Raw genomic sequence first — 25,062 nt, forward strand, 5'->3', positions numbered from 1 at the left:
ATTCTGCAGGAGACAGTATCATTTGGTACTAGCTGAAATCACGTTATCAGGTTTGTTGGGAGGGAGAATGCGCTATTATGTGCTTTCCAGCACATGCAACCTTTGGTTATTATGGAAATGTTTCATTATTAAAAATCATTTTAAGAACTTTGACTTTGCATTATATATACTTTGCTGCCTTAAAATTGGTCTCTGTCTCTTTAAGAAGCTCCTAGCCTTTCCGACACCTCCACTTCAGCCAATTGCTGCTGCTGCTGCTAGCCTGGTGGAGTCTGTGTCAGGAAAGGCGTTAAGTAGGAGGAGCTGCAGTATGCAACTCCCTATGTTGTGACAGCATGGTATGAGACAGATGATCTATAAAAAAAATTTGCTGCTTTGTTTTCTCTAAGTACTCCCAGTAGTAACTAGGAACAACTAATCATAGCCCAGAGTGGAGTTTTAGTGTTTGTCAATCACAATCTTGTGTGGCGCCACTCATTGCCCTCCCCTTTTAACGTGATGGAAAAAAAAAAAAATGCTGAATAGAATACTGAAAGCAATTCAACCTTGAGATTGACTCAACAAGATAATGAGACTGACTGATTGTTTAATATCTTAATCACAGTACAGCATCAAATGAGCTAAATCAGTATAGAAATCCTATATTCTTTCACTGGACGGCGTGATAAATTAAAATTAAACTAACTGTAGCTGGCAAGTATTTTATGACGGGGTTTAGCATAAATTGCTCTCCAGGTTTAGATCCAATAAGACGTTATTGTCGTAGAACAATGAGGGCAAAACTTTCAAATAAAAAAATGAAACAAATCTTATGAATCAAATCAGAGCAAGCGCTATCTGAGGTACTTGCAAAGGCAACTGGTTTTAGCATATAAACTAGTCTTTCTTATCTAGGAAGAAAAAACAGTTTTTATCTTTATCCCAGAAGACTTCTTCCCTGCATCCCTGGATAGAAAGCCCCATGCTTTACCCTCCAAGCTTGTCCCCGGTGCTGCTGTATAGTCAGGGAGTTTTGCTTTAAACTCAAGTGCTTCTCGTACAAGGAGGTCTACTGGGAGCAATCCTCCTCTCGATTCATTACCTCCAGGAGTCAGGGCTCCTTCTGCTGGGCACCATGACAACATGGCATTGCTCTTTTCCCTCCAGCCTTTGGAGCTGGGGGGGGGGGTATTTTGGGGGTTTACAACATCAGAGACAAAGTGCACTCCTTTCACATGCACCAAACTAATTTAACATGAATCCCTAGGTCTAGCACATCCCACCCAGCTGGACAACCTACAAAAGAATAGAGACATTTTGAAGTTAGTCTGAAAAAAAAACTTTTCTCCAAAGTCATTCAAGTGTTTTATTAGAATTTTTCACAGTAGCAACATATGGGAAACCTTTAAAGATGCCTCCTATAAGAATAAAACTTCTTTTCATGAGAAGCCCGGCAGTGCTCAAGGAGTTTTTTTCTCCCGGTCATATGAAGACAAGTCGACAAAGAGTCCTCCTGTCTTACTTGCTGTCATTCAGCTGCATACAATGAAAGAAATACATAACTTGCAAAATTTATGTGATGGCTCAATTACACTGTAACAAATACAATAAACTGCTAACTGAATCAAGGCGTCAATTAAATAAATCCATGAATAATAAAATTGAGAAACAATTAAAAGACATGTTTCATAATATGATAAAAATCAAACAAATTTCTAATACTTATTGGGGCACAGTGCATCAAAAACAAATTTCAAACAATTGATTCAAGAGGTGCTGCAGCATAGAAGCAGGCAATAATAAAATGAATCAATCAACTTGCAATGTCAAATTTTAAATCATGACTTGCACAAAAATTGTGTGTATTTTAGAAAGAATTTGAAAAAATAAATGACTATTAAAACATTAAAATTATTGTGTGCAATTCTAAAGATATTTCATCATCATCGTAGTTATATTTTGTAAATGTTCTTTTCACAATTTATGTTTTACATTTTGATACTATCACCCCAGGTTTAGCAATTAGCATGTCTGCTGGTAAAATATAGAAATCGCTAGCTCGCTCTTTTGCTAGACTAGGGCTAAGAAATAGGGTGTTGGGTGCAGACCTCTCCATATTGCCCAAGCTCAGCAACTCCGTTTACTGAGGACCTGAAGGAAGCAGGGAGCTTTTCAGGCAGCAGCTTGATTGGAATTCCCAGGCTTTCAAAACAAAAGCCTGGGAATTACATTTAACAAACAGAGGAAAGAGCAAGCATCAACTAGAAAGATAGGGATTTATAATATTATCCAAGTTGGTAAAGCGAAAGCACACTCAGCCGGAATGTCAATAATGACTGCTTTCACGTTTGAACCTACTTCAGACTGATTTAAGAGTATGTCAAGAGTGTTTGAGTCAATTGTGCAAGAACTATACAAATAAATTCAACTTACATCTCACATAAGGATTACTCACAGTGAGTAATCCTCAAATACATAGTGGCTGTGAATTTTCTTGTGTGGGATTTCTTCTCATTTGATTTTACCTGCTCTCAAGTTAAATAATTTTTTTTAAGCAGAAGGTTTATGAAAGCATGCTCTATCCCACTTTAAAATGGCCTTCAAAGCTACCAGTACATTTATCACTTGGTATAAATACAATTAGAATAAATAATAAAATTAAATTTTTACAATACCAAAGTACCAAGTTATGAAAAATCGACATTTATCTAAGAACATTTATTCAGTGTCCGAAAGGAGGAAATACTTCTATTCAAAATCACAGGCATCATTATCATATCCTATAAAATAAACTTTACTGAAGCACATTTAATGAACAACTTGCCTTGCAAGATGACGACGGTTTCAATAAACGTCAAATTCCAAACTTCCTATTTCTCTTTCTTTGCTACTATTTGAAATAGGACATGCAAGAAAACATGTTATTCAATAAAGCAGATTTGTGTTGATATTTATATGTGAGGAAACGTGTGTAGGTTTGTTTTGTTTTTCATGCGGTAGCAGATTACCTCTTGTCCTGGTCTTCCTCAAAAATAAAATCCGTGCTTCTAAGGACTTGATGATAAAATAAAGGCTTTATCAGGTTTTAGTAGCATTTCTATGAGTGTGATTATCCAACTCCAATAAAAAAGGATTTAAGACTTTGTATGCATATTTATTAGAGGTGCACCAGGACAACACAGCATACACATAAAAAGGATTAAAAGGAGTAAGAGCTGCATGCCTCTTCAGATGTGCAAGCTAATTAAGTAGCTTACATTTCAAGTTAGGTGCTATTTTACACAAAGAAGAAATTATGTAAAAAACTGTGTAGTCTGCAAAGTGTTTACTTTCTCTGTACCTTTACCGTTATGGGTATAACTACTTTCTTGCTATTTTTATTTTTGCTTAGTACTTCCTCCACTTTGAACATCTGCAAAATATTCACTTTAATATGTATTTTTTTTCAGCCAACATGTTTTAAATGTTTTCCAAACCTAATTTTTTTTTTAAGTGCATGAACACACTTACCGGTGCTTCACAAGAATTCTTATCTCTGTGCAAAAACCACACTAAACATGACAAATAATGTTCTAGCTATCACAATAAATATTAATATGCATTTTTTTTATACCAGCAAGTGCTTAAAATGCCAATATTTATAATTAACTTTTGTTCTTCTGTGAAGAAAAAGTTTGAGCAGGAGCAGAACTGAGGGTTAATTCAAAGCCAAAACAAACAGCTCTGGCAATCGAGTACCATGAGTTACCTAATCTTGTTTTGTATCCTCTAAAGTACTAATTAAGTTGGATCAACATAGCAGTTGATTGAAAATGACACTTCATTCACTTCATTATGTGAGACATGAGTGGAAAGATTGCTAATGATCACGGGCAACCTCAGTGAAGTGGAATAAAACAGTCGGGCTGAGGGGAAATATAATCCACACGTATCAGACAATTGCAGGCTCTTTTGGTGGCTGCAGCAGCTTGTCAAGGTGGCTTCCATCCAAACGAACACAACTGCTGCATGAAAAACAGACAGCAGGAGCACTATCTCTGTGAGGCACTGCACTATTAGTGAGTTGTTAATATGAAAAATCACCCAGATGCAGCGCCTTAAGCTGTATAATCAATTTGTGGAGGTATACATCATTAATTCCTACATTCAACCTTTAGTTTAAGCAGTGGAAAAACACTGAGTCTTAATTTCAATACAGCCGAGCAAAACTGCAAGAAATAATCCAGAGAAATGAAAGTGCCCGCTTTTTACAGCATTTTTAAATTTCAATCCATTTTTTTCTGATCAATACTATATACTTGCTGAGATTAAAGTAATAAAATTAATCTTTTATTATGGATTGACTGCTTCACTTCAGTCTAAATGACGCAAGTTAATTCAGGTGCAATCTCATAATGCAAAGAAAATGAAAATCAACTCATCTGTGGGATGTTAATCTGCACTTCTTTACATCGAGAGCTGGCATGTTTTCGTATTGTTTTTTTCTTCTTCTTCCATTCTAAAGTGCCGTTAGAAAGGGATCAAACTTAATGCTTCTGCAAAGGCACATTAAGGTACTCCTGACTGCTGTGCTGTAATTAAACCAGAACAATAAATCAACAAGAAAGCGATCAGCGGCAAAACCAGCCCGGGTATCGGCAAAAAATATAAAAGCAGCGATAAAAGGAACGAGTGAAATGAACAGAGATGATGCGAAAACCTGCAGAGATATATAAAAAAAAATAGGGGGGAAATGATGCATAGCCCTGTTCCTGTGGGAGTCTTATGGTGAGTATGATATCATCCCTCTTATGAAAAATGCCTCCACATGTGCACTTGCAGACACAGACACACACAAGCTCAGGGCCTGCCTTAACCCTCCTGTTGTCCTCGGCTCATGTCGACCGAGGACAAGCCCTTAAAAAATATGTTTTTCAATTGCAGCTGCATACAGAAACTTTAATCTAACAGTCCTGCATCAGAACTACGGTGTGCACAACTCAGGGGGAAGTTTAGGCTCAAGCAATTCAAATGTGAACTTTACAAAAGAAATAAAAATAACTAAACCCAGGCCTCAGGTCAGACTGACCGGAAGACTAAGGAAATCACAGCTGGACAGGCAAACAGTATGGAATGGCATCACTGATCTCCGTAAAACTGATATCTTTTCAAATTTCCCCCCCCTCCTGTTGCCCTCGGGTTGACATGACCCGAGGACAAGCCCTTATAAAACATTTTTTAATTGCAACTGCATACAGCAACTTGAAATCTAACAGTCCTGAATCAGACCTACAGTGTTCACAACTCAGATGGAATTTTCTGCTGGAGCAATTCAAATGTGAACTTGACGAAAAAAATAAGACTAACCTCCTGTTGTCTTCGGGTCAAAATGACCCGAAGACAACAGGAGGGTTAAATAACTTTTAATCAAGTTTCAAGGTGTGGGTTTCAGGCCTCCTTGCATGGAGGTTCATAATCAAAGCACACAGGAAGGAGACATGTCATGGACCGATAAGAGTTCTCACCGCACTGCGTGCATTACACCTTTATGCTGAGGACTGTGTGACAAAAAGGCTCTGAAACCCTAAATAAAGTGTTGCTGCTAAACATGCAACACCTCTAACAATATGTGTAATAGATGGACAAATATAAATTTGCAAACTTTGCAGTAAAAAAAAAAAAATGAAGAATTTCAATCCAAAATAGACCTGAACTAAATGAAGGACTCAAAACTTACTCTCTCGAGCTCATGTTGCTCCACATTCTTCAAACATCTCTCCCCTGCAGCAATTTATGCTGGTGGGCTACACAATGAGTAGAAAAGAGAGGCTTGCTCTTCTATATGTTATGTGTGTCTAGCTCTTAAGGGTTGAAGCCTGTCTTGCACAAGTACGTTCTAGCTTGAGGCACACGCCCGCTGCGTGCATTTCTGTTACACTCACTTGCACAGAGCAAATGCCCTTAATAACCATTTAGCTGCTAAGGCACGCTGGTCTGTCTCCCAGTCACAGCCTTAGCCGCTAATTACATTCCCAAAGTAATGGACAGTTCTGTGTTCCCTCAATGCTTCCCTTTTTTCCAGAGCACAATCAGCCAGCTGCCTTCGCGAGTGGGACTTGGTGGTCAGTGCAGACATGAAATGAATGTCCAAAATTCAACTCAAGACAGGCAGGTTTTTTTTTCTTAAGTTAAAGTTCAACATTGAGTTTTTTTTTTTTTTTTTGTTGTTGCTGTTTTTTTAATAAGATGTTGTTTTCCTAAGACTTTCAGCTCATTTATTGCTAAGCATGCATTCTTCTCTGCACACAGCAAGCACAAGTGTCGAATATTAAAAAAATAAAATAAAACTATTAAGCCAGTCTGCAGCCTGGTCTTCACACATACGTCTTCAAATTATTGAATAAGAAATATATCATTTACATATTAAACATTTTATTTATTTCTGTAATCAAATTCAAAACCTAAAATTTATTTTAAAGATGTTCAACAAATTGATGTATTTGAGAGTTAAGATTTATTCAAGAAATATAAAGTTTATTTTCTCAGAAAATAATTTAAAGCCAATAAAAAAGATACATTTTTACATAGAAAAAATTAAGTGATGGCCAAATTATGCATTATGCAATCACGAAGACTGTTGTCTTGATAGTTGTCCAGCAGACATTCACTGATAATTTCCACAAAATAGGTTAGCCATAGAAGGTCATTGCTTAAGAAGTTGGCTGTTTACGACTGTATCCAATATAGTTGGAAAGTTGACCAGAAGGGACAAGCGTGGTTGTGCAACTAAATATTACAATCCATCAAAATAAAAAAATATAACTCAACTATTAGATTCAGCACACACACAGTGATATATTGCAAGTGTAATTATGACAGCTAGTGAAAACTCCAATTTCAATTACTCACAACACTTAAATACTGTTTGTGCACCTAATATTTTTCCAGGCTAATTTTGCAACATTTACAGTATCATTGCAGCATGGAGGCAATCAGGTCTGGCTCAGCTTGGTGTTAAGGAATCCCAGGTTGCTTTGATAATGGCCTTAAATTCAAATCTATTGTTGGGTCTGGTGTGCATTTTTGACAATACCCCACAGAGTTTCTATGGGGTTTAGGTGAGAAGAATTGGTCAATCAAATACAGGATTACCATAGTAACTAAAGTTCAGTCTTTTGACATTGAGGGCTGGTGTAAAGTCTTTCTGAATATCAAAATCAACATCTTCATAAAGCTTGTTAGTGAAGGGATGAGTGAAGTGCTCTAAAATGATCCCTGTTTCTTAGGAACCTTTTGCTATCACACTTTATCCTTTCACTTGACTTTCCATTAATATATCCTGCTTCCATAGATGCAGCTCTGTGAAAAGGCATCTTCTTAAAAATAACCATGTGAAGGGTGTCGAGGCTGCATTGTAAACATCCCAGAAGTTAGCAATCATCCCTCTGATTGTGTAAGCTATAACATAGTTATGTCCGTTAAATCAATTTTAAATATGTCTTATGCTAGTTTCTTTTATTTATTCAGAATGGCACTGGGGCTTATGTTCTCTTCTAGAAAATAAATTTATCAAATAAAAAATACTGTCAAGTTTTTGGTGGCTCACTACCTCAGGTAATTAACTCGATCTGCGCCAGCTGCCATTTTTATTTTAACCACAGCCACTCGCCCAAGCCAAAACAAGTTTACTACCATCATGTTGAATCATTAAAAATATCCCTTTGATCAATTCAATCCTCTCTGGGATAAGAGACATGGCAGAATATAAGGAGGTCTGGTCTGATCATCTCCACATACGTTTTGTGCATAAAGGACTTGAGGAAAAATAAAAGCGTGTTTGAAGTGATTAAGATTCTTATTATCGAGTCCACATACCTTGTACATAGTGAGAGAGCTGTCATGGTTGGATAGCCAAAGCAGACAGTCTTTCACTGCCTCTACCAGACAACTGAGGCAGCCGAAGGCCACTGTTAGGAGTGACGTGAATACCAAACAAACATGAGTTCAAACTGAGCATACCTCATTTCTCTACTGTGAAGTGCACAATTTTCTTCTCTGAAACCACAATTTTCTCTTTTTTTCCTATGTTACTCACAACTGCAGCACCCTAAACAAAATATTCCATCAGTGTAATAATTTTCAGAGCTCCGAAACACTCCAGTGGCAGTGGGACTGAGCGCATTATTTGCAATGTGGTGTTTTTGGACCTGTAAATACAAGTGCTCCTTCCCTGAGCTGTTTCAGAGAGGTGCCCTCAACCAGAGCACACAACCCAGATTTCCCATCGGCACTGCCTGATAGTCGACCCTGGACGTGTTTGCATGGCTGTGGATGTTTGTGATTGAGAGAGCAGAGGTGTTACCACATGAGCTACCTAGAAATTTAAATGTTATTTAAACTTAATTTAATTTTAAATTTACATGAACAAACAGTGATGAATCCACATAATTACATGCATTGCATAAAAAGGCACAACAATTTGCTAAATGTCAAAACAATGCTAGAGAAATAATGCTGTTTTTTCATTGCAGATGTAGAAACAATACAGGGACAACACATTAACCTGTTTAGTTTTTCTAAATTTTAATAAAACATTGTCACAATTTTTTATGATGAAATGACAATGGGAGATGAAAATGAGGAAAAGTGGGTCGCAAAGGGTGTTGTTGCTAATCTCCAGTGGTCAATGGGCGAGAGGCAGGGTACACCCTGGATAGGTCGCCAGTCCACTGCACTTTTAATAATATACTAATACTAATATTATCACTGTTTTGTAAATTGTGTGTGTGGTTTTTTTTTTTTTTGTTTTTTTTTATTATTATTATTATTACTGGCTGTAGGTAATAAACCAAAGGTGGAACCAGGAACAAAAATGTACTTATCAACATAGGTATTATTTTCAGAAGTGGTGGTATGTTACATGTTAGCAAATTAGACAACTGCTCATTATTAAATGACATCCCAGAGAAATATGTGGCTATAAAATTGATATAAGCTGTTTAATCAACTTAAACAGCTTAATAAGAATTGAAGTTCAGAGCAACAGTATGGAGTTTTTAACATCACAGTTATCACACACAGTACTAAAACAGTAACTTTATTTCAAAACAGTTTTACCAACTGGCTATAAAGTACAGGAATGACAGCGCCGTGTCGCTGTAAGTGTGTTTGTGTTGAAGGGACTGGTGCATTTCACACAAACAGATGGCAGCAAAACAGGAAGCAATACTAGCAATGTTTTCTTGCTAACATTTGGAGCAATAAAAGTCAACATGCATCAAAATTAGCAACAAACTGGTTGTAGGACAACAAGGACTCCTTTTCTCATTCCTACAGAAAATAAGTGGCCAGAGCTGAAAAGGTGTGTGCAACCAGGGCGGCTTCAAATCCTGATATGGTTACAGCAGTTTTGTCAAGAGGAATGGGTGACAATTAAACCAAATCATAACGAGGCACTGTGGAAGGCAATGTTACCCGTTATTGAAGAAATCTATATAAATAAATATGACAATAAATCACCTTTTTAGCTTGAACTATTATGACTATTCTATTCCAATCCTCTTATAGTTTTCTCAATACAATAAGAAAATGAATGAATATTTAAAAAAGTATCAAATTCTCACACAAATTCTGTTCACAAACAGAAAACCTTTTTAATTGTAATTTCCATGAGGTCTGAAGTCTAGCTTAATCTAATACCAGACAGTGAAAAATAAATGTTTTATGTGTTTCATCCAGTGTAAGAAAATACCTTGTTTCAACTGCACATGCATACATTTTTTACAATTTACATACCTAATTAAACGTGCAACAAATCCTTTTTAACAGAAGTTGATTTGTTATTCATAGTTAAACAGGCTACAACATAATAACACAGCATTAACATTTGGAACATTAAATCACTTTGCCATATGTCTCAGTTTCTCTCCCCAATGCATTAGTTTAATTACGGTTATTAGGAGTGATGAAAATATACACCTAAGGTATGCATTATGTGAATACTAAAACACCGAGATCAGCCTCTCTAGATATAGCAATAAGAATGGAGCAAAGGTCTCTGCCAAAACAGAGGACAAAAACAGGGATGTGAGAGAAAAGCCAGAGAGGTTGGTGAGTTATTTTCTCTCTGTTTCAGGCTCTCTGGCCAGACCAGGAATAAGAGCTCACCTGAATAGGACCAGTAGGGGTCACCAGCTGTCCTCCTCTCCCTCATTACGCCGGTGCTCCCAGGACGGCTGCCTCCAGTGAAGCGAGGTTGGTCACCCGATGCAACTGTGGGGGACAGAGATGGAGGTCAGGAAATCCACTGGGACAAAGGGAAGTTTACGAACAGTGGTGAAACAGAATCATTAATCCACTAAAAATGTCTGAATAAAGCATCTGGTGTCAATGGAATCAGCATATGTATCTGGATTTAGAAGGAATAAACAACCCATCACCAGCATCATCAATGACCTTGCTCACACCTGAAGCAAACAGACCCCAGCTCAGAGATAAACCATACAGTTATTGTTGGAGTAGAATGACTAATGTAGACATACAAATAAGCAAAGAGTCACAATCACAACGACAGAGGACATGATTCTAGTTCCTGAGGTTACAAACTCCCCTCCGCCTGTCCCTATGTTCCTAATCAGTTTGGGGATTAAAATATTCCACTGAGGGATGGGTCAAAGGGTCAATTCCCACTCATTTCATTTTTACCTAGACATGCGCGACTTAACATGCTCATGTGTGCAATGTAAAATATTACTGAGCCGAGAGAACACTTCAGGACGTTCTCTGAAGTCTGATTGTGAAGAAAGCACAAAAATATGGTTTCACTGATCATGAAACTAAACGTCATGTAGATTGATCACGATGTCAAGATGATGGGGGAAAAAAAAAATAAAAATCTCTGTTTCAAATTCATCTAATATTGTGTGCCGTAGAATATTTTTTATAAACTTTAAAAATGATGCAGTTTTCAGTCCATCAACAGTAGTTGAGGCTGAATCCCATTCCCCTCCTCGACTTTTTGGAATGCGGTAGTAGTTGGCCGATACCTCCTCACTGTTATAAGTTCACACCTTGCATGCCAGCACAATAGTCAGACTGCTGGATAGCAGTGCCCAAAATGCTAAAGGTCATAGAGAGTGTTGAATGTACACATGAAAAAGACAGCTCAGACGGAGGAAAATATGGATTCATCATAACTGATAACATCAGTGAATTATTTACTAATGACATTGCACTACATTATTTTCTCACTTTTGTAAATAAGATAACATACCTGCAAAATTAACTAAAAAAACTGATTGGAAATTGTGAAACCTTTGGCAAAGGACCACACTGATGCTACAGTTTGAGATAACAGTTTATAAACCTATATTTTAAATATACTTCCAACACGTTTATGTGCATTGCAATCTTTCTGCAGAAAATTTTGCATCTGCCTTTAATTTTTTTTCCTCTAGCGTCTTGAAATAACAGGTAAGATGCTTAACTATAATCTGTGATAATGCTCAACTAAAATCAGTGCTTATAGTTAAGCATTTAATTTTATATATAGTTTAAAAATTAATCTAATTGCTGAGTTAATCAGAAAAAAGAAGCAATGCAATGCATAGCATCACAAATGAAGCAGAGAGAGAAGCAGCTCTGAAAGAAAAAAAAATCTCAGTTTTCAACCCAGGTGCCATTTTGGCACAAAGCATTAATGGGTGATAATTACCACCATCAGGGCTTTAGAGCTCTGCAGAAAACAAGTGGAGCCTCTTGAACAGCATGAATGATTGTTTCCTGCGTTTTTATAGTCAGAATCCAACACAACCTTTATAGAAGCACTTCAGCCGAGAGAAGAAAAATAATGAAACTGGCTGGATGGTCAATATATATGAATAATTGTATGAACGTTTCAACAGTCTCCATACAAAAACTTCAATACAATAACTAATTAGTAAAATGCAGGCCGCCTGTGCAGCCAGGGGTGTAAGCAATCATCCTCAAGTCTTTTAGGCACAAATGTCTCTTTTACTTCGATGAAAAAAAAGCCCCCTGAAATCAAACATTGTCAACAGAATTACAGTGAGTGCTAGAGGCACAAATTGTCCTTTAGCATCCACACTCCCGAGAGCGTAGCCCGAGACTTGCAACAGTCAAACTCACCGGGGAAAATTCACTCTGCAAAGGCTGAAGACAGTGCCAGTGGAGAAGAGGCTGTCTAGCTGTTGTCATTGTCAATCAGGTGCACAAGCAAAACAAGAGTGTTCTCTGTCGCTCTAAGCAGTCAGAACTTGCAGTTGCATTTAAAATCTGGACATCGGCTAATATTTCCCCCTGCTCTTATACGAGGGCGAGCAAATGTGAAAACAGTTTTTTTGTGAAGAGAAAGAGCAAAAAAGGCAAAAAACAAAACCAAGTAATCATCTATGTTTAAATGGTTGTAATTTTTTTTCCATTGCTTTTTTTTCTTTTCTTTTTCTAAGCTTGACTGGCTACAGATTTTACTACAAAACTGTGGTTGGTCTGTGAATCTTCACAGTTACCTTCATAAACTTGCAGCCTGGCACAAAATATCTGATTCTATTCAAACCACAGAAAAGCCATTTTAACAAGCTATCTATTTGTGTCTTAGTTCATTGTCACACAACTCTAGCTCAGTAGGATTTTTGTAAAAATTTGCTCCAGGTTTAAATGCTTCAAAATTGCGCACCCCCAACTTTGTAACCATGACGACTGTTTTCTATCACGCTTGGCACGAGTCTCATGAGGGTTAATGGAACTTCAGAGCGGTAGAAAACCCCCCTGGACGCCTCTGCTACCTTTATAATGCAGGTTATATTTGAAGTTATCGGCTTGTCAACACATTCAGAGTACTTGCAAGTAGATTTTCTTTCATACATTGGTAATCATTTTCAAATGTTAAAACAATTGTTGCACTATACAAATTCAGTCCTTTTATTCATCAGCTAAAAAGCTGCATAAATTACCAGAAGGTGGCAGAAATGCACAAAATGTAGTATTAACCATTTGGCAGATGTTATTTCTTATAAAGCTAAGAATAGTTTTTGCCTCCTGGCCCTAGATGGTTATTTCTTAGATCTTGGTTTCTCATCTAGCTATATCTGTATAAAAATGTGTTTTAGAACAATATCAGAGGAGTAGTCAAGGATGAAGATCACAGGCTTCAAGCAAAAGGAGGATCAGATAGATGGAAGTGTGGACGGAGTAAATGAGCTGAACACATTCTTCAATAGGTTCAGTTCAGGAACAAGCTCATCGTCCTCCGCTCCTGCCCTCAGAAAAGCAGACATCCTAAACTCCTCTGACCCACAGCTTTCCTGTCAAGCTAAAGATGTTTTATTCTCCATCTCAGTCATGGACTTTTCTGCTTCTACAAGTTGGCCATCAACGAATGATGAAGGGCTTCAAGAAATACGAACATAAAACGGCTAAACAACTTGATAAAGAAGGCCGTTTCTGTTCTGGGGATTGTTGAGTAACCACTGGACATAGTGGCGCAAAGAAAGATTTTACATTAAATGAAGAAAATTATGGATAACAAAGAGCATCCTCGTCATTAGATCATGATGATCATGATTCAGGCGGAGGCTTCTTCAGATTTGCAGCAATATAGACTGCAACAGCATGAGTTACCTCAACATTTGACTTCCCTTGGGATCAAAAAAGTATTTTTGAATTTACTTCTCCTAACCTTTAAGTAGAAAATTATCACATCTAAGTGAAGTAGACTTGAAAACATCCCTCTGTGTGTAATTAGTTCCTGAAATAAATAATCTTTTAATTAATAATCTCATTTATTAAATATGAATTTGCCAACATTGCAATCAAAAGTCTCAAGCAGGAACGTCCATGGTGGAAAGGATTTTTTTTTTCCAAGTTGAAAACAAAAATGGAACAGAGCGTAGCGGCTGATTAGTCATATTCTTTTGTTTCAGCTCAGCAGAACTAAAAAAGAAATTGATGAGCTGAAATATTTGCTTTACACTTTAAAGCAACTTTCTTTCACACAAATTTTATGTTTTATATTCCTTGCACCCATGCCGATGGTTTGTTGTGATGCTGGATTTTGATATATTTTAGTAGCCGAATAAAAATGTGGGTTTTCTATTTAGCATTTTATTTTCTAGGAATCACTATATTTATGATTTTTAAATATACATTTTTATAGAGTGATCTACAGTTCAATAAACTATATATATATATATATATATATATATATATATATATATATATATATATATATATATATATAATATATATATTATTTTGTAGCTTTATTTTTACAGGTAAATCACATTAAGACACAGGGACCGCTTCACTTTCACAATATGCTAAAACAGAGGACAGTCAGTATAATGTTTAAAATAACACACCTAAAAATATAGTAAAAGAAGTTAAATAGTCTCTGGTTTTCTGGCCCTTAAAATATATTTAAATGCCTTCAGTTCAATTAGGTATCACCGCTTCAAGTTAAGCTGAGGTTTTGCTGGAAGTGCACTTCTTCACACTAATGAAAGCATATGATCATAGGTTATAGTAAGGAAAGAAGATACCAAGAAAGTTCACTGTTTTTTGGCTGCAGTAGATGTTATACCTACCCGGAAAAAAAAATCAATAAAACCATTGGAAATAATCTTGATTTCACCATTGACCAAAATGCTCAGGGTTATAGTTGTTGGTTGTTGTTTTTTTCATAATCAGGCAGCACTAATGTTACCTTTACTTCCTGGTTGGTGACAGCTGGGCTTGACCAGCTTATTGAGTTTATCAGGTCAAAACTCAACAGTCTACCTGCATCTCAAGGACACACTTTGAATGATGCTGATGAAAAATGTACAAACAGGGGAAAAGTGTTTTGGAACGCGACTAAAGAAAGCCATCGATAGACCTTTTGACTCCGTGGTTAAACACTACAGTATCGACTTGCTTTATGACTACCCACTGATCCCCTTTGCTAATTCACCCAGATCAAACTGAGTTGGGTCAGCTCTGCACTCAGAAAAAGAAGTCAGAAGCACAAAATCAGCAGAGTTAACAGACGGGTTTCTTGTAGCATACTGTTGCATGTGCCACCTCCCACTTTGCACATAAGCAAAGCTGCCTCCCCAACTACTTCTTTTACAGGCTCAGAGGCATGTGGGCGGTGGATCAACTTTAACCTCCAATCCGCCTCTGTGAATACTATGTTGATGCGCAACAAAGGTGTAACGGGACTGGGTCGAAAGCGTTGCACGAAAAAGGAAACCTGCATTTAATGGAAAAGACTTAGAATAAAAGAGGAGCGAACTTAAGGTGTCATACACACTACCCAGCCTTGACTCTGCCTCTTTTTATTTTCTGGAGGTTGAAGAAAATTCTCAACATTTGAGTAGAAAATATGAACTGCTTGATTAGTAACTGGGTTTTATTGGTAGATTCCACAAATCCCGAAACAAAGTAATGCGACGGAGGGCCATTTCACTGCTTCTCTGGTATCTGAACAAAATTATATCTGCTTCTTTTCAAAATACCTCCTTCTTGGACTTCAAAATACTTCCAAATGAGGACTAGAGTAGCATTATTCCCTTTTTAGTTTTTGTGAAAGAAAAACTCCTTTGGTTTTGATTGGCATTCTAACCAGTCTCAGTTAAAGAACCACTGGTCCAGTTGTCTAGACTTCAGAAACGTGATGAAAATACCCATTTTAGATTTCTGAATATGCATGCATTGTTAGGACAAAAACTAAAGCACTGATTAATAAAATGTCAAAATTCTATGAAGTAAATCAAGGATAAAATGAAATTTAAATACAAATAAAGACCTCTACAATATAATTTTTGTACTTAGGAAAGGAGAACAAGGGAAAAGGTCTGTAAAGTCCAACATTTTGCCACTCTGTTGGATTTTTTTTCCACACAATCCAGGTTTGGAAAATAATCAAAATAGATTCCATACTTTTCAAGACAGGCTAGGAATGCTAGGAATGAGCAAACTATTCCAAACTCACTTCTGCTCTAACAGTTAGGATAAGCATGACCCGCAAAAATGAGAATCTACACTGACATCAAATATAAACTCAATCCTCTCTCTCTCTCTCTCACACACACACACACACACACACACACACCCCTTCACGCAAACACTTCCAGCCCATTTAAGATGAGCTGAGCTCTTACTAATAGTTGCATCATTACCAAGGATTAATTAAAGTAAGCACAACATCCAGCCAAATCTTTTCTTGCACTTTAAGTCAGCACATAACTGTCTCCAAAAAAATGCCCTCTACCGAGCCACGAGACACTTGCACCCTGTTTCCCCAAATCAAATTCACTGCTTGGAGGGAGGTCACCAAGCCTCTTCCAGCACAGTCATAAATGGCTGCTTTATTATCAGATGTAGCGATTTATTACGGCGATACATGGGTTAACCTGAAGTGTGAAACGGAGAGGGAGGGAGGCTTGGAGACTGAGACTTGGAGCATATTTGAAGGCAGGTTGTGAAACAGGAGGGCTGCACAGTCTTTGATCAGAGAGCATAGGAGACAGCACCATGTCAACAGTTTACACACATCCATGTCAGCCGTCCCCTGTGGGCAAAGGATTAAAGCCACAGCATTTCTGATGGAGCAGAGCAGACAACGAAGTCGGTGCTGGGCCTGAAGGAGACAGAGGAGCTCTGCTGCACTCAAACAAACACGCATAAATCTGAAAACACTGCTGAATTATGTAGCTTAACAAGTAGTTTAAATGAGACAATACATACAGCTGCTTTGGCCTGGGTTCTTACTTTGATATAGTTTTTTTTTTGGGGAACCAGCAGACAAAACAAAAGGGGAAAAAAGATTTCAAAAGAGCTACAGAAAAACACTTTGTACACTGTATATTCCTGCAAAATCATTTTCCTTTTCCATCGCCCCGAGGGCTGTTAAATCATCTACACCACCATTAAGCCCCACTATTTGTTCCATAATATCACACGCAACAACAAGCCAAGAACCCCTGAGAGCCCTTGAAAAACAGCAGCCTAACTACAACCACAGGAGCATTTAACTTGCATTAGTCATTGGGGGACAGCGTTGAAATATCAATCACTGGTTTTAGGATCAGATATGTGGCACATTTATGTCACAAGCAGGACTTTTTTTTTTCATACTCTCAAAAGCAGCTGATTCCTTACATTTTCACTCAAATTACAGGTCAGCGTTCAAAAATGTGAAAATTATAAAAAAGTGTATTTATTTCATCAATTCAATTCAAAAGTGAAAGTGATTTCAAGATTATAATAAATACAGTCACAAATTTCAGCTATTTATGTTGGTTGAATCCTTGAAATATTTCCTCATAAACATACTTTTGAATAGAATTACAAAAATTAACTTTTTCATGACATTCTAATTTGTAGATATGCATTCAATAAGAGATGCACAAAATTCAAGAACCCACTTACTGTGGTCAATTAATGCAAGTGTAGGATGGAACAGCCCACCATGCTGACCCGGTTATTGTTAGAGAAAACACTGTAGGATCTGATAGGCATAAACGATTCACAATATAAAAAAATGGAGGACCTTCATATGCAACATTGAAAAGCCTTCACACAAGGAATAATCAGCTTATCTATTATGCCAACATGTCCATAGTCAACATATTTGGCTTAAAAGGATAAAGCTTTCAATATTCTAAATGTTTGCATATATTTGCAGGAACCCCTGATAACATTGAACCCTCCTGTCTTGTACAGCAGGTCGCACTTTTATTCAATTTGGATTTGTTTATTTAATTTTTTTTTTCAGAAAAGTGGGAAAAATACAGTTTTATTACAAGTATCACTATTTTGAATTAGAAATTAGACACTGCTGTTCTAAAGCAAACCCGACACATTAAAAGGGGTAAAAAGTGGACGTGTAAAGAATCATATTTCAAATAACCACCACTGATCACATTTATTCTTTGCAGCAGAGTGACGTATGCTGGGACTTACTTTAAATAAACTGGAAAGCCGATGTCCATGTGAATGAAACAGCATGTGATAGTGTAATGATGTAATATTAATAGAATTTCATTAAACTTGAGATTTCCAGCCCAGTGCTCTATGAAGCTCATATCAACACGTGTGTATGATATACTGCTCCCTCCACATTTATTCATGGTCCTTATACAAATGGGTAAGAAGCTTTCAAAATAAATTAGTATTTTATTAAAATAACATGTAAAACTGAACATTTTTATACTTCTTTTTAAAGTGAGCATTGCACCTCCATTACTATTCTTCTCACAGTGCATAGTAGTAAATTAAACTTCTCCACTTCTATGGAGTTTTTTGTCATATTCCAGGTGTTCAATCTTTAATCATCATTATAATTAGAGATATTAGCAAGCCTGGATGATCTACCATTGTCTAGGAACTTTTTTTTGAAGATTAGAACATATTTAGGTCAAATTAAATGTAATGATCTCTTGTTTTGTCTATGTTGGAGAGGAGCTCAGATAAATGTCACAGGCAAACAGGAAGTGGAGCTCACGAACGCACTTAAAAGAAAAGTGCATGTTGGTATTGGGTAAGGTGCAATAATTAAATAGGATTTGGATTTAACATGCTAATGAGTAGAGAATAGATGACTTTACCAATGGAATAAATGTACTCAAAGGAAATGCAGACTTATTCAAAATATGTATGTTAAGTGATGGTGTACTAAAAAAGGCAAGTTTGTCTGCAGTTTGTGACTCAGAAAGATCAACACACGCATCTTATTAAATGACATGCCATCTTGTCTCATTACACTCGTTGTTTTGTGTACCTACAATTACGTATTGTAGGTACACAACCACAATAAAGAATAAGTAAAAAATTCTACATTTTGACTTGTGTTGTGATTTATTGCCCATTGGGGCGAGTAATTTTGTCTTAAATAACATTTTGGTAACTTTTCATTTACTAAACTTATAAGAAGTCAAGTTAATAGTTGAATTTTTTGGGGAACAATTTTTTTTAGTATAATTTCCTACTCAAAAATAATTTTAAGGATCTCCCATGAAAGGTTTTGCTTTTTAATCATGTGTGATTAAAAAGAACGGACTCATCCTTTAGGAGAGTCTGTAGCTGCTATTGTTTTTCCCTTTTAGCTTTCAATTTGAAAAGATGCAAATAATTCCCTTGTTGTGTGCCAGCTCTGGTGTTACATTATGTTCCCCAAAATCCATTATCATTTAAAAGAAGATCAGTGCATTACGGGAAATTACATACGCTCACTTCCATTATATACTGAGGCACTCTCACTAGTTCTGAAAAATAAAACAATAGTTTATAAAAAAAAAAAAAAAAAAAACTGACATCTCAAAGAGCATTCATTTTATTTAATAATATGTTTTCCCATTATCTCCACATCTCTAATAAAGTCAGCATGATTAATTGTGTGTTTATGCGAAGCAGATACTTCCAGGCCCATCAGTGTTGTCACAGTTTTGACGTTCCGCCTCAGCATTGTCCTGCTTTACATTCAGGCTACATACGGCCATTTTGACAGCAGTTGCTGCTGGAGAGGGCAGCACAGCCCACATCCGTCACCCATCTCTGTTTTCGCAACTCGTCCCTATAATTAAGTGCGGGAGAGAATGCATTTCATTAAACTTACTAATTAGACAAACTACGGTCTAAACCGCGCTCACATTGCTCCTTCTGAAATCATGTAAAGCAGAAGTTTTGCAGACATCACGAGTGCATGAAGGGAGGAGTTATGATCTAAAATTGCTATGTATGAGGAGGGAGGAAGAGAAAAAAAAGTGCATACAGCCAGAGACAGCTGCTGTCTAGGACAAACTCATCTCCGATGCAGAGTGTCAACTGTGAAATATAAGGACATCTGCTCCGTTTGCTTTAAAGTCATATCTTTACGACAAGTACACCTAAATTTCAAATGTGCTCTTTTTAATGCCAAATACTTCAGTCTATCTGCAGTGCATCAAGATTGCAAGCCAAAGTGGTAAAAATGGAAGGAATAAAAATCGATGCCCCTTTTAGGCAGAAAAGCTCTGGAAGGAAAAATAAATAAATAAATAAATAAAAATAAGTGCAGCTTGATCTTGTAAGCACACGCGTTTCTCGTTCCTCAGCAAGTGGAAAATGTTGCAAGATATCCCCCGGAAGTGTTCGAGTCACACCAAGGACCTCGGGAACACGAGAAATGCCAAGATCAGCTAGAGATATGGCACAGAGGGAGCCGGGCCTCGGGGCAAAAACATCAAACTATGAAATAATAACACAACAACTCAAATCCCAATGCAGATATTTAGAGCGGCACAGCTAAACGCAAATGAGCAGTTTCAGCAAAGAGGCATCCATCGGCATCCCTGGGCCAGAGAAATGGAGCCGTGTTACAGTAGAATTAAGCCAATTAACTTGGTGTTAAAAATCATTTTCCTCGACTGATAAAATTTAAAAAATAAAAACTCCTTCACATCTTCTCGTTGTCATTTTTTTTTTTTTTTTTTGTTAGCAAGAGCATATCTGTGTGCATGTTCTCACACCTGTCAAGGCTTTTTGTTCATCGTGGTAATTGACAGGAAGTGCTACTGCATGTTTGTCAGGGCATCAGAGGGTGCCAACAGCCTCAAATACTAATTCATATTGAGATGTAGAGACAAGGAGACACAGTGAAGAGGCAGAAAGTCAAAGCTAACTTTTCAATATGTCCGGAAACAAAGCCAAATATACACGATTGTGAGCACTGTGTGCACTGCTGCCTTGAATTTTCTCCCAAACAAAAAAAAAAAAAGCAAAACAAAACAGTTTTGTTTGTGTTTCATTATCGAACTTGAACAACAAAGCAGTAGAATAAGAGGAAGGGCAAAGGAGGCACAGTTGACATTCTCATTATGCCACACTTGCTCTGCAGTCTTTTGTCTAAACTTATCTGGTGAAAAACTCGATAAGGCCATCTCATTATAATCAAATCCGAACGTGTCAGCAGCCCTCAACGTGCCCAGAGGTCAGCTGTCTGCGTTCATAAGGAGTTTTTTTTCCGCTTTCAGAAGAAGGTACAGTGCAATGGTAAAGAATTTACTTCCTTACAGATTTTTTTTTAATTTTTTTACTCCACCTAAACGTCTCAGATGAGTCAAATAAAATGACATATAGACAATGTTAACCTGAGGAAATACAAAAAGCAGTCTCAAATTCATGGCCCTATTTATTAAGGGGACTAAAAGTTTTTTTTTAAACCAACTTCCACTATGCAAAAAACAAATAACCCTTGTAACTAAATCATGACTAAACTGGTAAAAACTGTGGTTCATAATTACAAACCAGCCAAGTCTGATTATTGCAAGACCTATAGAATAAAAACATATCATACAGACACCAAAGATGGTGTGATTTGTTTTGCTGCTTCAGTATACAGACGACGAGATACAATTCAATCAATCAATTTTTGTTTTGTATAGCACATTTCAGCACCAAGACATTTAAAAGTGCTTTCCATCATAACAAACACAAAAAACACAAAGTCGTGCAACACAGAATCAACAATCAAAACATGACATTCAGTCATGAGCCGTCATTAAATGTGTAATTGATTCCGTTTCGAATACAATTCTAAACAGGTGGTGTTTTAGTCGAGATATAAAGGCAATCAGTGTTTCCAGTGTTTCTGGAAGTTTGTTCCAAATTTGTGGTGATAGACACTGAATGCTGCTTGTCCTCATTTGGTTCTGGTTCTGGGTATGGATCACAATTGATGAATCAATGAATAAAAATTAGCTTAATTGTCTGAAACAATTAAGAGTGACAAAAAACAAAATACTAATGTAGGCTACCCATGCTAAAGCAACACACAAGCTGTGGAGTTGGAAGGCCTTGAGTGGAGCGACATGTCGTGTATTGCACTCTTCCTAAACCTTTTACCACAAGGGATAAGTGAGACACACAGTACATCATGTGTCAGACTTTGATGGAGAATGTGGGCGAAAAGGTCTAGATGAAAGTCTCAAGTGTATTCCGTCTTCCTTAAATACAAAGAAGAAAGAAAAGGGAAAAGAAATACGCACATCCTGCCATTTATTCCCCGTTTATAAAGGATCCTGGTAAAGAACAATCACTCCATTGTCTGACCAACTTCTGAATTAAAACTGCATGACTTCCTGCTGAGAAGTAAATGTTTAACATAGCCAATTACAGACAAGCTGAATCTACAGCCGATAGCTAAGCTACTCTTGAGAAAAGATGAAATTATACAGTAAATCTCAACCATGTCAATCAGCTGGTAAGTGTACTTGCAGGCTGTTGCTTGTACAGTGAATTAAATACATTAAAAAGCTGGACCGGTTACTGATTGAGTGCATCAGGAGCCCTGATGAAAACCATTAACAAAATTAAACAAAAATCAGGCTTGTGATCTCCACTCGACCAGCTAAGGCTTGTACTTCTCACAGTCTACAATAAACAACTCTCAAATCTGCGTCAAGACGTGAGACTGGCAGGACTGTACAGCAGCCCGGAGAGAGTCAAGAAATTTTACTGACTAAAGTGAGTTTTCAATTTTCAATATGTGGCTATTGGATCACTTAAGTGCCAAGAGCTTATGAGGTCATTCTTCAAAAGCATAGTGTGCAGTCCTGCATGAATTGTCTAGTTATTGATTCTGAAATATATTCAGCAGCCTCTGGTGGATACATTACACTCCTAACACATTAGTAGGGGCTCATGAGTGGAGATGGTTGATTACTGGCAATGTAAATGGGTCCATCTAGAAGCAAGACACTGATACTAGCAGGTCAGCTGAGCGCTCGCAGCACAGCGTGGCCACCCAGCCTGAAAATTTATGACAGCGGAGCTACTGTAACATGATTTAGAAATAAGCATCAGCAAAACAGTAAAGCATAATTGTCAGACTGTGAAATACGACTATAGTGCGGCTGAAAATTCACTGAAACGTTTCGGTTCAAATTAAATACCAGTAGAAATATGCCTCAGTGAAAAACGTGTGTCTGGTACTGATGAAAAATACCTAACCTTTAGGTCAGTGTTAGCAATAAATAAAAAAACACTGCAACGAGGCCTTTGCATGCATCACTTCCAAACAGACTCGTCATGCCAGCCCAGGGCCATACGTGCAGTAAAAACCTCCTCCCTTCCTCTTTAAATGCTCTTTGATGTCAGACTCTAATCAATACTTGAAGGCTGGATTTAGAAACGACAGATAAAACCATGATGAGTACTGCACCTGATACTTTTCCTGCATCCTCTTTTGTAATCTCACTAGTGTTTAACATCAACTATAACCAGGACGGAACAAGGTTTGAGACAGGACTGAGAAGGGGAAATTTCTTATATTTTAAGCCGGAAAATGTAAGAATTTTTCAAATTATGAAACATATATAAGTCAGAATCAGCTTCTCCATCAATTTGGAAAAAGGCATTATTCTGGTCAAAGAACAAACCTTATACCACGATGACATATTGCTTTGATGCCTGTCATTTTCTGTGGTTGTAGACAGAAAATAGATACTTTTTCCTGACAATAAACACCTTACAGGAAAATATCAAATGAATGGTCTCTTACTGTCAACACAAAAACGGATGGAGTGAGCACTTTTGCTTCAAAGATAATCAATGCAGGATACGTGAGTGAGATCCAAAGAGGTATACAAATGAAGAAGCATTTGTTCTCACCAACCAAAACCTAGTCTCTCTGTTGGAGATACTTTCTGCCCCAGGATTAAACCACAAAGATGACTACAACTGTTGTTTGTGAGCATAAAGTTTATTGTGTAAGAAATACTTCATGGCATTTCAACTATTGTGTGCTCTGTTAATACAAAACATCTGAAGATACCTGAAGAACTCATTAAATTGAAAACAGCTCTCTCAGAAGGTTGTTCTACATGTTTATCCATAGGAAGTTGTAGCAGAATTGCTATTACCTTAGCCAAATGAAAAACATTCAACGGCCTTAGTTACAAATTGTTTGCAAACAATATATTTGGTTGTTGGGGCAACTCTTTACTTTGATACACTATATTATCATGTAACCCTACCTAAAACTACTTAACAGTCCTTTCAAGAAACATTGTACGAATCTGTCATAATAACACATTGTTTTCTGCTACATTTAAACTTGAAGGAGAGAGAATAAAATCTGTGCTCAGAAAGTTGACACTGTCATAGGTGACTGTCCCAGCATGAACTGAGCATCAGCACCCTATAGAGTCTGTACAGCTTATGCCATGTCTACTTTCACCTTGAAAAATAGAATAATTTTATCTCCCTCTGCAGCAGAGTAAACCTGATATGAACAAGGTATTTTCAAATACAAAAGCATCAATAAAAGTAGTTTAGATGATAAACGGTTGTGAAGTTCAAATGTATAATTTTTATAATATAAATTATGAAAAATCCTGTCTTTTACTAAAAAGGTCTTATTTTCCTGTAGCTAATTAGTGTCCACTGTTTTATTTCTAACTGACTAAATCTAGTAACTACTGGCAATTGGATCACTTGTCACATTTTTGTCAAGTAAAAGAAAAGGTGACCGGTCAATACATGCATAAATCTACGCTTATATCACTGAGGAATATAAAATTTCAAACGTATACAAAATTGTTGTAATTAATTTGGGACAAATAATGATGGGGAAAAAAAATATGTGGCAAGCTCTAATGAGGTGCCCACTAATTAACCAAAAGGGATTACAAAATTATTACAGTAAAAATAATCTCCTGCACCGCATCACTCACAACAAACAAGAACACCTGCTCAGATCACAACTCCTTGACATTCGCTCCCCAGCCCTGTACTTCGACTCACACAGAGCAGCTAGGTTGTTTTCTGATAAACCATCAAGAGACACTCATACGTGTTTCACATCAAACACACAGAGGCCACTCTGGCACTGATCTCGTCATCTCCATGTAGTTAAATTTGCAGAAAAACAAATTCTAGCCTCCTAAATATACGAACCGGTGCACACAGGAGCAAACAAAGACTGAAAAGCAACATTCAATTGAGGGCCACTTGGCTCCAACTCAAGGCAGTGATTCAAATCAAATACCACACCACAGCTGTGTGGTGAAGCCATCGTCCAACCTGGGCCTATAGCTGCCAATCTGTCAGACTTAACAAAGATGG

General features: G+C 37.1%; 1 protein-coding gene across 1 annotated transcript in view; it reads right to left on the minus strand.

The window, feature by feature from the left end:
• Nucleotides 1-25,062, minus strand: part of LOC129355036 (receptor-type tyrosine-protein phosphatase gamma-like) — a 148,132-nt gene that overhangs the window by 105,454 nt on the left and 17,616 nt on the right. The window contains exon 2 of the mRNA XM_055024589.1: nucleotides 10,126-10,230. Coding sequence (XP_054880564.1) covers nucleotides 10,126-10,230 — 105 coding nt within the window. The remainder of the gene's footprint in view (nucleotides 1-10,125; nucleotides 10,231-25,062) is intronic.

The sequence above is a fragment of the Poeciliopsis prolifica genome, unplaced genomic scaffold, assembly GCF_027474105.1.
Source record: "Poeciliopsis prolifica strain line A6 unplaced genomic scaffold, Auburn_PproV2 SCAFFOLD003, whole genome shotgun sequence".
In the NCBI taxonomy this organism is placed as follows: domain Eukaryota; kingdom Metazoa; phylum Chordata; class Actinopteri; order Cyprinodontiformes; family Poeciliidae; genus Poeciliopsis; species Poeciliopsis prolifica.